At 37.4% G+C, this 13,781-nt stretch overlaps 1 protein-coding gene and 1 pseudogene across 2 annotated transcripts in view; one reads left to right on the forward strand and one right to left on the reverse strand.

The window, feature by feature from the left end:
• LOC105500723 overlaps positions 1 to 858 on the forward strand; it is a 5,700-nt pseudogene extending 4,842 nt beyond the window's left edge.
• FAF1 (Fas (TNFRSF6) associated factor 1) overlaps positions 1 to 13,781 on the reverse strand; it is a 535,277-nt gene that overhangs the window by 415,663 nt on the left and 105,833 nt on the right. For both annotated transcript variants that reach the window (XM_011926246.1, XM_011926245.1), the window contains one exon: positions 8,402 to 8,470. In XM_011926246.1, the coding sequence (XP_011781636.1) occupies positions 8,402 to 8,470 (69 nt within the window). The remainder of the gene's footprint in view (positions 1 to 8,401; positions 8,471 to 13,781) is intronic.

A 13,781-nucleotide genomic window follows, 5' to 3' on the forward strand; every position in this document is an offset into this window, starting at 1 on the left:
TCCTTTCCAGGCATAAAATCTATTTGCCTTTGTCTATACTACGCTATATACGATGTACAGCTTTCAATAAAAATTACAAAGCATACCAAAAAAAACCACATTTGCAAGTGACAAGCTGTCATCAGAAAAAGACTGAGGGGGCTCGGGCTCAGGTGGCTGGAGAGTGCTTTTGCTGTCCGGGAGACGTCAGGCCTGGCCACCTCCAGGTCCCCACGGTCCCTGCCATCCTGCCCCTTCATGTCCTGGGAACCAGCTCGCTTCCAAGCCGCACGCATCAAGCCTCTGGGCATGCCCCACTATGAGCTGGCTTTAATCCTGAAAGCCACGCCGCAGCCACAGACTGCTGCTGCTTTGACACATACGATAGAGGCTTCGATGGACAGAGGAGCAACAGGAACTTGGAAAACCTGGGTGAACGAGGGCTTCCTTGTAAGATCTCCACCCACAATCACTGGCACAACAGAGGAGGGTATTTCCTGGTGGATTTTTATGCACCAACCACAACTGTTGAAAGCATGATGGAGCACTTGTCTCCAAACGTAGATGTGATTAGACCAAACACTGTCAAACATCTTCTGACCCAGGAACTAAAGGAATGTGAAGGGATTGTCCCAATCCCACTTAAAGGAAAATTACACTCCACAAAGAAGAGGAAGAAGTAAGAAGATTCACCAGGGATTAGCCTTATATTTAATCCCTTCATATTTGAGCTGCATGGATGAGAAGAAATAGTTTGCAAGCCTGGCCTTTATATAAGAGTGTATTGCAGGTGCTGTTTGATTTTTCTAAGATATTTTTAGCCCTTGATCCCCTTTGCTGCGAGAGGTGAGGAACTGCTCACTGACAGCTTCTCTGTAATTTGTGGCACCAGCGGATCATTCTTGATGTTGTTTTCGTTAGTGTCATTTCTTTGTCAGTGAGGACTTTTCCCCTTACAACAGTAACACCATTTTGAAGAACAAAACTTGTAATACCACCCGGGATTGTGAGCTAGTCATTCAGACTGTATAACGTTTCTTTTAAACGTCCAAGTCGTAAGTAGCATATGCTACTTCTTTCAGAATTAGCATAAAGCCTTTAAATTGGTTTTCCAGCTGTGAGCTCAATCCCTATTTCATTTAGTTTATTTTATAAAACATACATTTATACTGTCAATTTACATAAGTAATATTAGCTATCAAAAAACAGTAAATATCAGCCACGTTTCCAAACTGCATTCAACCATGAGCACCAGCATGTTCTGCTAGATGATTAACATGACACATTTTTACTGGGTCCTAAAGCCTCTGAACTGTTGTCTACCATAGATTTTATAAAGCAGATGTTTCTTTCATGCAATAAAGTAATTCTAGAACTAGATTATATTTATAGGAAAAGTGATACAACAGGTAGAGCAAGATCCAATGTAGAAATAAGCAGAAGGTAAAACTGCAATCAAGAAAAATTGTGAACCTCAAAAGGTTTCAATTTGATCAGGTAAACTAATGTGAGTTTAGTAAACCGAGAATTTCATGTTTCTAAAAACTGAGATTTTCCTCGGAAAGGTAAAAAAAAAAAAAAAAAAAAAATTCTTTCATACCTATTTAATTATAGTTTGGCAGTGTTTTATCACCCTAAGTTTTCTCCTGAGAATCAGAACTGATAAAAACTTTCAAATAGGTTAGGCTACATAATGAGCTGTCCTTATAGTAGAATGGCACAACCAAATATAAACAGGAAAGAAAAAAAGATTTGTATGACATGCTTAGAAAAAAAACTGCAAAGAAGGGCGGGCGCGGTGGCTCAAGCCTGTAATCCCAGCACTTTGGGAGGCCGAGACGGGCGGATCACGAGGTCAGGAGATCGAGACCATCCTGGCTAACACAGTGAAACCCCGTCTCTACTAAAAAATACAAAAAAAACTAGCCGGGCGAGGTGGCGGGCGTCTGTAGTCCCAGCTACTCGGGAGGCTGAGGCAGGAGAATGGCGGGAACCTGGGAGGCGGAGCTTGCAGTGAGCTGAGATCCGGCCACTGCACTCCAGCCCGGGCAACAGAGCAAGACTCCGTCTCAAAAAAAAAAAAACTGCAAAGAAAAGATTCATGAAAAGTATTTCTCAAAAAAGTCACAATAGGTAGAGATCATGTAATTTTACTAGTTAGATATTAAAACTAGCCCTTTCTTATTCCTTGGGTGTCTGGGTTATCCCGCTCTTCCCTCAAACCTTATGTTTGCCAGACAAGGAAAAGTAATATCATCAAGAGTCAGAAGTCTTAACAGCAAAGACGTTCAAATATCCAAATGAGAAAGAACAGACCTAAAAATAAGCTTGCTAATAATAAACTCAGTCAGTCAAGTATTCATTAGGCAATTACTATGTATCACAGACAAAATTAATAAGAAACACAATTCCCTTCCTCTAGAACTGAGAATCTATGTGACAACAAAGCAGAAACGTATTTAGAGTAAAGCACCACTATGTGATTACAGCCAAAGCTCAACATGACATTATTTATAAGTGGTAGGAAGAAAAAAACTAGTACAGAGAAGAATAGCATACTAGGTAGGGAAAATGTGATAAGTAATCTTAAAATGTGGTTTACCGCTATGACAATTCCTCATGAACTGACAGGCCTGGGTTCAAAACTCTATCCCTTAACAGCTATGTGAACTTGGACAGTTTACTTAACTTCGTTAGCCCTCAGTTTCTCATCTACATAATAAAACTAACATTTACCTATTTACTTTTGGGTACTGCTGTGAGAATTAAGTGAAATAATGTAAGTGTATCACTTGACATGATGCCTAACACAAAATAAACCCTCAATTAAAGAAGAGACAATAGAAGATGGAATGGTTGTCAGGTTAAAAACAGAGAAATTGAAAAATTTTGTAAATAATGGGTTGTAGCAAAGAAGCAGAAATTGATATGATGAGCTATTCGTTCACAGTAACTTATCTTTTGTTATAGCAAGCATCTGTGCAAATATAAACCAGTGTCTGATGGCCACTGATGAAGGGCAGTGCTCAATGCTTGGCTGCTTTCGGATGAGGACAGAGACTTATTATTATTAATAGTTTATTCATTCATAAAACTGCAGGTGTCCATAACACTGTATAAAGTAGAAAAACAGTGTACATTTGAGGACCTCTACAGCCACATCCTGAGCAGAGTAGCGGAAGAAACTGTTACATGAAATTTTAGGGCAATCATTAAGATATGCTTCTTCAAAAGTGAAAATTGGAGGAAATTTCTCAAAGTACCTCAATGGATCTTAAAATGGGGCAGATCATGTGCAGTACAATTTTCCCTAGTATTGACTCTTCAGTGTATATGACTGTATTATAAGCTTCTATTAGTACAAAATTACCTTCGAGGACTAAAAATTCAATGACAATATAGAAATACATATGCAGATTTGTTTTACTCTCGTAGGTTGAAACATAGTTAAAGATCAATATAAGCACTCTGAATAGTGTCTTTCTTCACTAAAACAGCAATGTCAGCACAGGCAGCAAACTACAGCAGAAACTGGGTGCAAAGTTCAAAAATCATTTCCTAAGAGCATCGAGTACTGAAAATGTAGTATGGCTAGGTTAATGTTTACTTTCACTTTATTTCACTTAACGTTGGGTTATCAAGTATATGTCAGATAGCTTTCCCTTGATCTGCTAGAGATTATCGGAAATTTTAATTTATTGAAGGAGTTTCATATCTAGAGATCGTGTGTAAAATAACTGGCAGAGCATCTTCTCCTGCCATCATCTACACTGTAAAGTTGTTAAAATAATTTTTAATAGTATGTGTACAAATGTTTCAAACTTATGAAGATCTATTAAAAATCTGTACTACTATTAATAATTGACTGCTATTCATTGAATTTTAACAAAAAATTAGGACATAATAGATCTTTCAGAAATACTTCATATATCATGGAAGCTTCAGTATAATCTAGTGTACAAACCCTTTATTTTATATGAGGAATTCAGAAGTTAGAGAGAAGTAACTTGGCCAAGGCCACACTCAATAAATTACTAAGAGGTCTGAAAAGCCAGGGCTCTTCATTCAATTAATGCAGTGTGTTTACCACTATAGCTAACATTTTGATTAGTCAAAATTACACAAGCAATATAAATTTTTATTCTCCCCTGGCCCAAATTCTTCTATAGTGAAAACAGAAAGTGAGATATGGGTCAATTCTGGGGCCCAGATTAGAATTTATAATGTCCATGTAGCACACTTCCACAGAAAAAGATAGCCCTTTGGTAAAAGATTCTAACTCACTGTCACTAGTTCTTCCTTATGTACTTACCTTTCTGGATATAAACGGAAAATACTCATCTCAAGGGAGGAATCTCAACTGTAATGACATTCATCTTCTCTTAACTCTAAGCGCAGGACATGTGAAAAATGGTAACAGTCAGAGGGAGATAACTTTGGGAGAGACCTACAGGGTTCCTGTCAAGTAAAACAGTAAGTTGAGACATTTCCTAAAAGTATTAGTACATATTACTTTGTTTTCAGAATTTTGATATATATAATCTAACCTGCAGTTACCCCAAAATAAGTAGAGCCAACTGTGGAGTACTTAAAACACAGAGTTTGGAATATCTCTTTTGCAGACAGCAGCCCACATAACAAAAATAATGTGCCAGGTCTGGGAAGGTGACTAATAATCAGGACTCCTAGGACTGGGCTCTATATTCATATAGAATAACTGTTGTGTGTTTAGATCTACAAAATAACTAAAATATTTGCAATCACCGTTTTCTTAGAAGTTACTTTGAGCATCCCTAATCCAAAAATCCAAAATCCAAAGTGCTCCAAAATCCTAAATCTTTTGAGTGCCAACATGATGTTTGAAAGGAAATGCTCAATGGAACATTATGGATGATGTTTGAAAGGAAATGCACGATACAACATTTTGGATTTTAGATTTTTGGATTAGCGATACTAATATTCAACAGTATAACGTATATTTAAATTTTCAGATTTACCAAAATCAGTAAAAATCCGAAATCTGGACATTCTTTTGGTCCCAAGCATTTCAGATAAGGAATACTCGACCTGTGTAATACACACGGATCAGAGACCTTGTGTCTTATTGATTTCTCAGCACAATTCTCAAAGTTAGAGACTATATCTTGTTATATTTTTTAAGCCCCCACTGTATCTAGCAAAAATCTGGATGCACTGTAAGCACTCAATGCTCACTGAATGCATTTTTTGATTAGATTTTTTTTAAGTTCATCACAATTCCAGACTGTAGTGCCTAACTCAGATTCCTTTACATTTCCCTAGCAAAAATGCGCACAAAAACACTGGAGGAGAGAAGTCCAAGTGATATGTGCAGGAAATATAAAATACAGACATGTCCCAGGTTAAAACTCAATTAATGCAAACTGTTCTGTAAACCCCAGAAAATGCAGATCAGTGACAGTCATAATTTAGAAACACAAAATATAATGCACAGGCAAAATATAGAGGACATCACGTAAAGTTCCATGATGCTACTAAAAAGTTTAAACTAGTGATGGGTTATTCAAAATATTTAAGTTTCATTTTCAAAAAACAACAAAGTGAATGCTGTATGAAAACAGGAGAAATGATAAAATGTAAACACAAGATAGTCACAAAGCACAATAAATCTTTACTGTGAATAAAAGTGAATTACTTATGAAGAAAAGCCAGCTGGGAGATAGATATATCTCAAAAGAAAATCAAAATTAAAGGTTCTGAAAGACAGCCTGATGTTTTTGCTTGGGCCTGATAGTGTATGATTGCATTTCTGCACAAATATAACACCAGTGTTTTAAACCCAAGTGTCATTACAATATTTTCCAAAACAAAATAACTCAGAAATAGTGAAAGAGTACCTTACCATTCAATTATTCAACATTACCTGGGAAAATTCTCCTTTTACAATATTCTGCATAGGCTATACTGATAAAATATTCACTACCAGTAAGTGTTTTAACCTTGAAAATTAATGGACACGAACCAATAGGAAGCAGATAAGGGAAGAACATACATCCGTCCCCAAAACTGGTAATTCCCCCATTAAAGACTTGTACTCCCAGCCCACCATCACCCTTTCCTCTATTCCATATCCCTCTTACAAGTACCATGCAAGAGGGGGTTGGAGGAATTTTTAACCACTCCAATAATTTCCATCAGCCTCTCTAATAGACACTCCCAAAATACACAACTAAATAAAGCAAAGCACTTGTTATTGCAAAAGAAGGCCCAAGACGAGAAACTTGGGAGCATCATTTCAATTAAGCTGCTGCCCTTTCTCCCTTCCTCTACCTGGCAATCATTGAGCTGTCTGTCACCTATATCATGCTTTCTTGGAGTATAGCAACAATGGTTAAAAGCATGAATTTAGAGTCAAGCTATAGAAATATTTCTAAATTTTGACAAGTACCAAAACACAAAAAAGATGAGGAAGCATTGGTTTAATGAAATGGAAATATCAAAAACATACATAGTTGGTAGAATTTTAAATTAGTGAAACCAATCTGGAAGTCCATTTGGTTAAAAGTATTCAAAACTTCAAAAATATGCAAGTAATTTGACTCAAAAATTCAATTATGAATTGAATTTATTCAATTTCTTCTAAAAAAATAGGTTAAATATGCAACATGTGCATGCAGGAATGTTCTCTACAGTAATGTTCATAATAGCAAAATGCTGCAAAAATCTTAAATACCCAACAGCATAGGACTAGTCGGTTAATTATGTTACAGTGACACTATGAAATACTATGTAAATATTAAAAAGAATGAACAGCCACAATTAAGTGAAAAATGCAGATTACAGAAGGTATAAAACAATCCAACTTGTACATTTTTTAAATTTAATCACATAATTATAGAAGATAATCTTGAATAATATACCTTAAAAATGTGAAATAATTATCTGAGTGATGGGATTAAAGGTAATTAATATTTTCTTTGTAAATTTTTCATCTCATTAAGCATCATTACTTTTATAATCTGAAAAGAAAAGCTTTTCATATTCTGAGTTTAAAAAAGTAGTAAGTCTATACAAAGCACAGAGACACCAAGAGTTAATTATGTTAAGTCCGCATAACATATGTGTGCATGTACCTACATATCTAAACTCACTTCTATAAGTACACATCTTAAGTTTTGGCTTTTTTGTTTTTTGAGACGGAGGCTTGCTCTGTTGCCCAGGCTGGAGTGCAGTGGCTGGATCTCAGCTCACTGCAAGTTCCGCCTCCCGGGTTTACGCCATTCTCCTGCCTCAGCCTCCCGAGTTGCTGGGACTACAGGCGCCCGCCACCTCGCCCGGCTAGTTTTTTTTGTATTTTTTTAGTAGAGACGGGGTTTCACTGTGTTAGCCAGGATGGTCTCGATCTCCTGACCTCGTGATCCACACGTCTCGGCCTCCCAAAGTGCTGGGATTACACGCTTGAGCCACTGCACCCGGCCAAGTTTTGACTTTTGAAAATTACCACTTCTTCGCTGGGCAAGGTGGCTCACGCCTGTAATCCCAGCACTTTGGGAGGCAGAGGGGGATGGATCACAAGGTCAGGAGATCAGACCACAGTGAAACCCCGTGTCTACTAAAATTACAAAAAATTAGCCAGGCGCGGTGGCGGGCGCCTGTAGTCCCAGCTGCTCAGGACGCTGACGCAGGAGAATGGCATGAACCCGGGAGGCGGAGCTTGCAGTGAGCCGAGATTGCACCACTGCACTGCAGCCTGGGGCACAGAGCGAGACTCCGTCTCAAAAAAAAAAGAAAATTAGCACTTCTTCAAAATTATAATTTAAACTTTTCTTAGCATTTCTGAGGCATTAAGAGACATCTGTGTCATCCTGACACAACCAATACTGCTCCAATGCCATTATACAATCCATTTTTGGTTTGCTTTGTAATAGGTGAATGTTTAGTGCTATGCTGTGCCTTGCCTTTTGAGTTATTGCCAAAAAAGAAAAAGGAAAAAACGAAGCCACCTCTATACTGCCTGAAGTTTATAAAGAAAACCACAGCAGAATGCAACTACTTTAACAGCTTTAGAAAAGACTAATTATCAGTGAAGGCCCCAGAAGGGAGGGGGAAACATCAAATATGTTATTGAGACAGTCAGATAAGTCTGACTCTTCTATCCTTCCAAGCATCTCCACCAAAATACTACATGGAAAGATGAACCCATAACACACAGTAAAATAAGAGAACAACTTTAAAAGTCATTAAATTATCTAACTATTCATAATAACTTAATACTGAGCTAAATATAAACTCCATATTAAAGATACGGCATTTAGACTTTATTTACTCAGCTTAGAGTTATAGATGAGCTATGGTATGCTGAACCCATCTATAAAAAATAATTAAAGAGATTCAAGAATTCATAAAATTTGATTACTGGTCAGAGAAAGAAAAAAGTACTTACCACTAAGTCCCAATTATTTTGTTCAAGCAATGTAATAGCTTCATCAATGTTTTCAATGCCAGTACATGCCTGGAAAGACAGCAAATAAGCATTTTACATATAATTTTTGAAATGGGGAGGTAAATCAGACTTAAAAATGGAAATAGCATAATATGTAATTTAAATTCAAATAGGTATATGAATAAAGCCAAAACACTAAAAGTTTAACACTTCTAAGCATTTTACATATACGGTATGAACATTGTTAATTACAAAGTAAGTTTACATTGCTCTGAAAACAAAAGACAATAAAGCAGCAAAAGAAAGTATATTTAAATCTTGAGCTTTGATACCCAGGATGATCTCCAATTACCAAGAACAATTTTTAGTCAACGATCCTGATGGACAACCACACGTATAACAAATGAATTTCAACCCATACCTTGCACTTTATATAAAAACTAACTCAAAATATGTAACAGACCTAAAGTAAAATCTAAAACTATAAAACTTCTAGATCTGTGCTGTCTGATAGCCACTATCAGCTGCTCTCTGGTAGCTGCTAGACACATGTGGCTAGTGAGTCCTTGAAATGTGGCTCAACTGAGTTAAGACGCGCTATAAGTAAAAAACATACACCAGGTAAGACTTAGCACCAAAATTAAAAATGTAAGCTATCTCATTAATAATTTTTCCTTCGAATACATGTTGAAATGGAAATTTTTGACATATTGGCTTAAATAACAATGTTAAAATTAATTTCACACATTTCTTTTTACCCTTTTAACATAAACACTAAAAAAAATTAACTACATATATGAAATTATATTTCTGGTGCAGTTCTTGAAAAAAATATACGAGGACATACTTGTGACCAGACTAAGCAAATATTAACTAGCAGGATGCCATTTTTAAGCTGGGCACATTAATAAAGTCAGCCATTCTCTGGTGACCCAGCTCGTGGCAGTGTAGGCATTTTATTCTCAGGCCACCAAACCAATCCAACAGCACATCAAAAAGTTAATTAACCACAATTAAGTATATTTCATTCTTGGGATACAAGGTGGGTTTGACATATGATTCACCACATAAACATAATTAAAAGAAAAAACCATACAATCATCTCAATAGACACAGAAAAAGCTTTCAATAAAACCCAGCATCCCTTTACAATGAAAACCCTCAAGAAAGTAGGCATCAAAGGAACGTATCACAAAATAATAAGAGCCTAACTCACACCTAACATATTGAATGGACAAAAACTGGAAGCATTCCTCTTGAGAACTGAAACAAGACAAGGATGTCCACTCTCACCACTTCTATTCAACGTAGTACTAGAAGTGTTGGCCAGAGCAATCAACCAAGAGAAAGAAATAAAAGGCATCTAAATAGGAAAAGAAGAAGTCAAATATCTCTCTTCACAAATAATATGATTCTATATCTAGAAAACCCTAAAGACTGCAAAAAGGATCCTGGAACTGATAAACAACTTCAGTAAAGTTTCAAGACACAAAAATTGATGTACAAAAATCAGTAGCATTTCTACACACCAATAACATTTCAGCTGAAAGCCAAATCAAGGACACAATCCCATTTACAATAGCCACAAAGAAAACGAAATACCTAGGAATATGGTTAAACAAGGAGATGAAAGATCTCTACAAGGAAAACTACAAAACACTGCTAAAAGAAATCAGAGACAACACAAATAAAAAACATTCCATGCTCACAGGTTGGAAGAATCAATATCATTAAAATGACCACACTGTCCAATGCAATCCAGAGATTCAATGTTATTCCTATCAAACTACCAATGTTATTTGTCACAAAACTAGAAAAAACTATTCTAAAATTCATACGGAACCAAAAAAGAGCCCGATAGTCAAAGTAATCCTAAGCAAAAAGAAAGGTGGAGGCATCACATTACCCAACTTCAAACTGTACTGTAAGGATACAATAATAAAAACAGCATGGAATTGATACAAAAACAGACATACACACACAGGGAACAGAACAGAGAACCCAGAAATAAAGCTGCTCGCACAACTACAGCCATTTGATCATCAACAAAGTCTACAAAAATAAGCAATGGGGAAAGTTGTTGGGGTCCGCGAGTTTCCTAAACAAAGAAATAAACACACAAGACAACACAAGACAAACATGGAGGCTGCCCTGAATGGCACGCTCTGCTTTATTTTATACAGTCGTTTGTGGAATGTTGTCAACTCACAAGACACATTGTTGTTTTTCTGACCTTTCCCTGACTTTCTGGATTTTCAAGATGTTTACACATAAACAAGCCCCCCAGGGTCTGCTGTTTGCAGCTGGCTCCTTTGTCCTCCCTGTTTGCAGGGAAGGAACGCCCTGTTTCATTTGCAAGAGCAGGACTTATCGGGAACGCCCTGCTTCCTTTGCAAGAGCAGGACTTATCGGGACATCTCGTTTGCGAGCACGTAGTCCTCTACATTTCCCCTTTCTTTATTTACAAGTTTGAATTTCTTTTAAAACCATCATTACAAGTTGGGCTCCCTGGAATTCGGTGTTTGCCCTTTGACACAGTCTCCAGCAGACTGTGAAAATAACAAAGGCAAGAACAACAATCAATACATTACTAGAAACAGAGGTCAGCAAAGTTTTCACAGGGCTCGTAGGGTTCAAAGACGTCAAACTTTGTGCAATACCAGTCATCAAATCTGCACCAGTCAGCAACGGTAACTGATTGTGAAATGTTTCAGAAATCTTCTGTGTTAATTCTTGTATTTCTAGGGAAAGATTATTATGACCAAATAAAAATCTCTTTATCTCAGTCCAATTATGTACAGTGCTGTTAAAAGGAACAGGAGTAATACAAAATTGGGTAGTATTCCAATCACACTTCAACAAAGCTCGGGTATTCAACACTGTTAGCTGATCCCCAACCAAGAAACCACTTGCTCCAGTTTATCCACTCGTTCAGTCAAATGAGCATCTATGTCTCGTTGCTGCTGCCACAACAAATGTGATTGTTCATGCCATTGTTGCACAAATTCTGCATTTTGTATACGCTGGTATAGAGCTAATCCAGCAACAGCGGCGGTGGAAGCAACTGCTACAAGTCCTATCACCGCAGTCACGACGATTCCAACCATCCTCCGACTGCAGTGGACAAGACCTTGCATAACCTTGTAAATCTGAATAACCCCAGCAGATTCACTCCAAGTACATGTTAAGTATACAGGTAGCCAGGTTTCTTTTCTGGCTCTTAGTATATATAAATCGGAATGAGACTCATTCCAGTTATTACTCCACCAAGTAGTACTTATACAACTGAAGAATGTACAATTGTTTGTACAGTTAATTACCCCTGTATTATTATCCCATTTAAAAATTCCTGTCAACAAGAAGTAAGGCTTTCTTACACATGCAATAACATATCTAGAACTATTTTGATGCAAAGATATATGAAAAGGGTTAGCAATATTAGTAAAATTTAAGGATATGTTTCCCGTTAAAGTGAACATTGGTTTACCAGCAGCTAGCAACTTCCAAATATGACTTTGTATTTGTGAGGTATTAGCCAAATGTGGCATAGGGGGTGATAGACCACCATCATGCCAAATAATAGTTTCATTGCCATCTGCAGAAATGCTGTGATTACCTTTATGCCAATACAGGTTGACATGGCTGAATTTAGTCTGAAAATCTCCATGTACACTCCAATCTGTAATAAGGTATTTACGACTCTTCCCTTTTACTTCTAACAACAATCGTGGCCCACTACCTCTACATCTAGTCCACACGAGTTGGGAAACACCTCCGGACACATCGGGGATGGGGCATAAAGATAATGTAGTTGACAGAGTTTCATTAAGTACTGCAGTATGACTATACTTAAAACTTTGAGCCACAATAAACATAGTAAAGGCAGAGACATGACTATGGCTATAGCAAACAACCCAAGCCTCATGAGAAAGATGCAGACAATGTGGACTGCCCCCAAGACAAATAGGTAACCCTTCAACCCCAAATTGATATGAACTATTTAAATCTGAATCTCCTTCCAAGGTATCAAATAGATATCGCAATTTGTAAGTAGGGATGATAAGAGCTGGATTAGGAAGCCTAGGTTGTAAAGTCCCCATAGGTTGAATACAAGCATTTACAGCTCTAAAGTCAGTTAATAAGTGCCATTTTCCACTTTTCTTTTTAATGACAAACACAGGGGAATTCCATGCAGAAGTACTTGGTTCAATATGCCCCTCAGCCAATTGTTCCTTAACTAAATTCTTTAAAGCCTTAAGTGTTTCTTTAGATAATGGCCACTGTTCCACCTAAACAGGAGTTGTAGTTTTCCACTTCAAATGTAAAGCTTGAGGCTTCTGGACAGTGGCTAAGAGTTTAAAGGATTGTAGCCCATTTTGAACATCATATTTTTGGCAGCTGAAGAAATATGAGGAATGCTTAAAAAGGCACCAAATTGTTGTAAAAGATCACGGCCCCAAAGGTGAATATTAATGGGAACAATATAAAAGCACACTTTTCCTTGTTGTCCTTCAGGTCCTACACAGCTCAGGGGCTCGACACTTTGGTAGACCATAGAAGCAGTACCTAGGTCGGATAGAGTAACCGATACTTGTTTCTCTTTCCAATGATCAGGCCATTGAGCCAAACATATAATAGATACATCCGCTCCTGTGTCGACTAATCCCTCAAAAAGTATCCTATTAATTTGCAATGAACATAAAGGTTTTTGATCAGAAACTAAAGTTTCCCAGAAAACAGTTTTCCCAGTACTACCAAAACCTCCTTGACGAGACACATCTCTACATAGGAAAGGAAAAAAAGGCAATAAAAGCAATTGTGCAATACGTTCCCCTGCCTCTAGGCGCATAAATTGTGAGATTTGTACCATAATAAGGATTTCATCAGTAAAATCAGGATCAATAATTCCTGGGACCACCATTAACCCCCGCATAGCGCTGCTGCTTCAACCTAGTAAAAGTCCTACATGTCCCTTTGGCAAAGGACCACACACTCCAGTAGCCAACTTACATATTCCTCCATTAGGAGACAGAGTATAAGGTTGAGTAATAGCTAAGTCAGCAGCAGTACTCTCCTCAGTTGCAGCATAAAGCTGGGAAACAGGGGTATGGGGTGATACCCTTAAGGATGACTCAAAGTCATTCCTTGATGTTGTAAGCCATCGCTCACAGGGTATTTTGATAGGCCTGCATTGTAATTGTTGGGGCCTCAAGCCTGCGGGCCCCAGTTCCCATTACCTGGGAGGGGTGACAATAAATTTGCACTCTTATCAGTTTTTGTTTTTGTTTTTGTTTTTATTATTATTATTATACTTTAAGTTCTAGGGTTCATGTGCTTAACATGCAGGTTTGTTACATATGTATACTTGTGCCATGTTGGT

Source organism: Colobus angolensis, unplaced genomic scaffold (genome assembly GCF_000951035.1).
Source record: "Colobus angolensis palliatus isolate OR3802 unplaced genomic scaffold, Cang.pa_1.0 Scaffold68, whole genome shotgun sequence".
In the NCBI taxonomy this organism is placed as follows: domain Eukaryota; kingdom Metazoa; phylum Chordata; class Mammalia; order Primates; family Cercopithecidae; genus Colobus; species Colobus angolensis.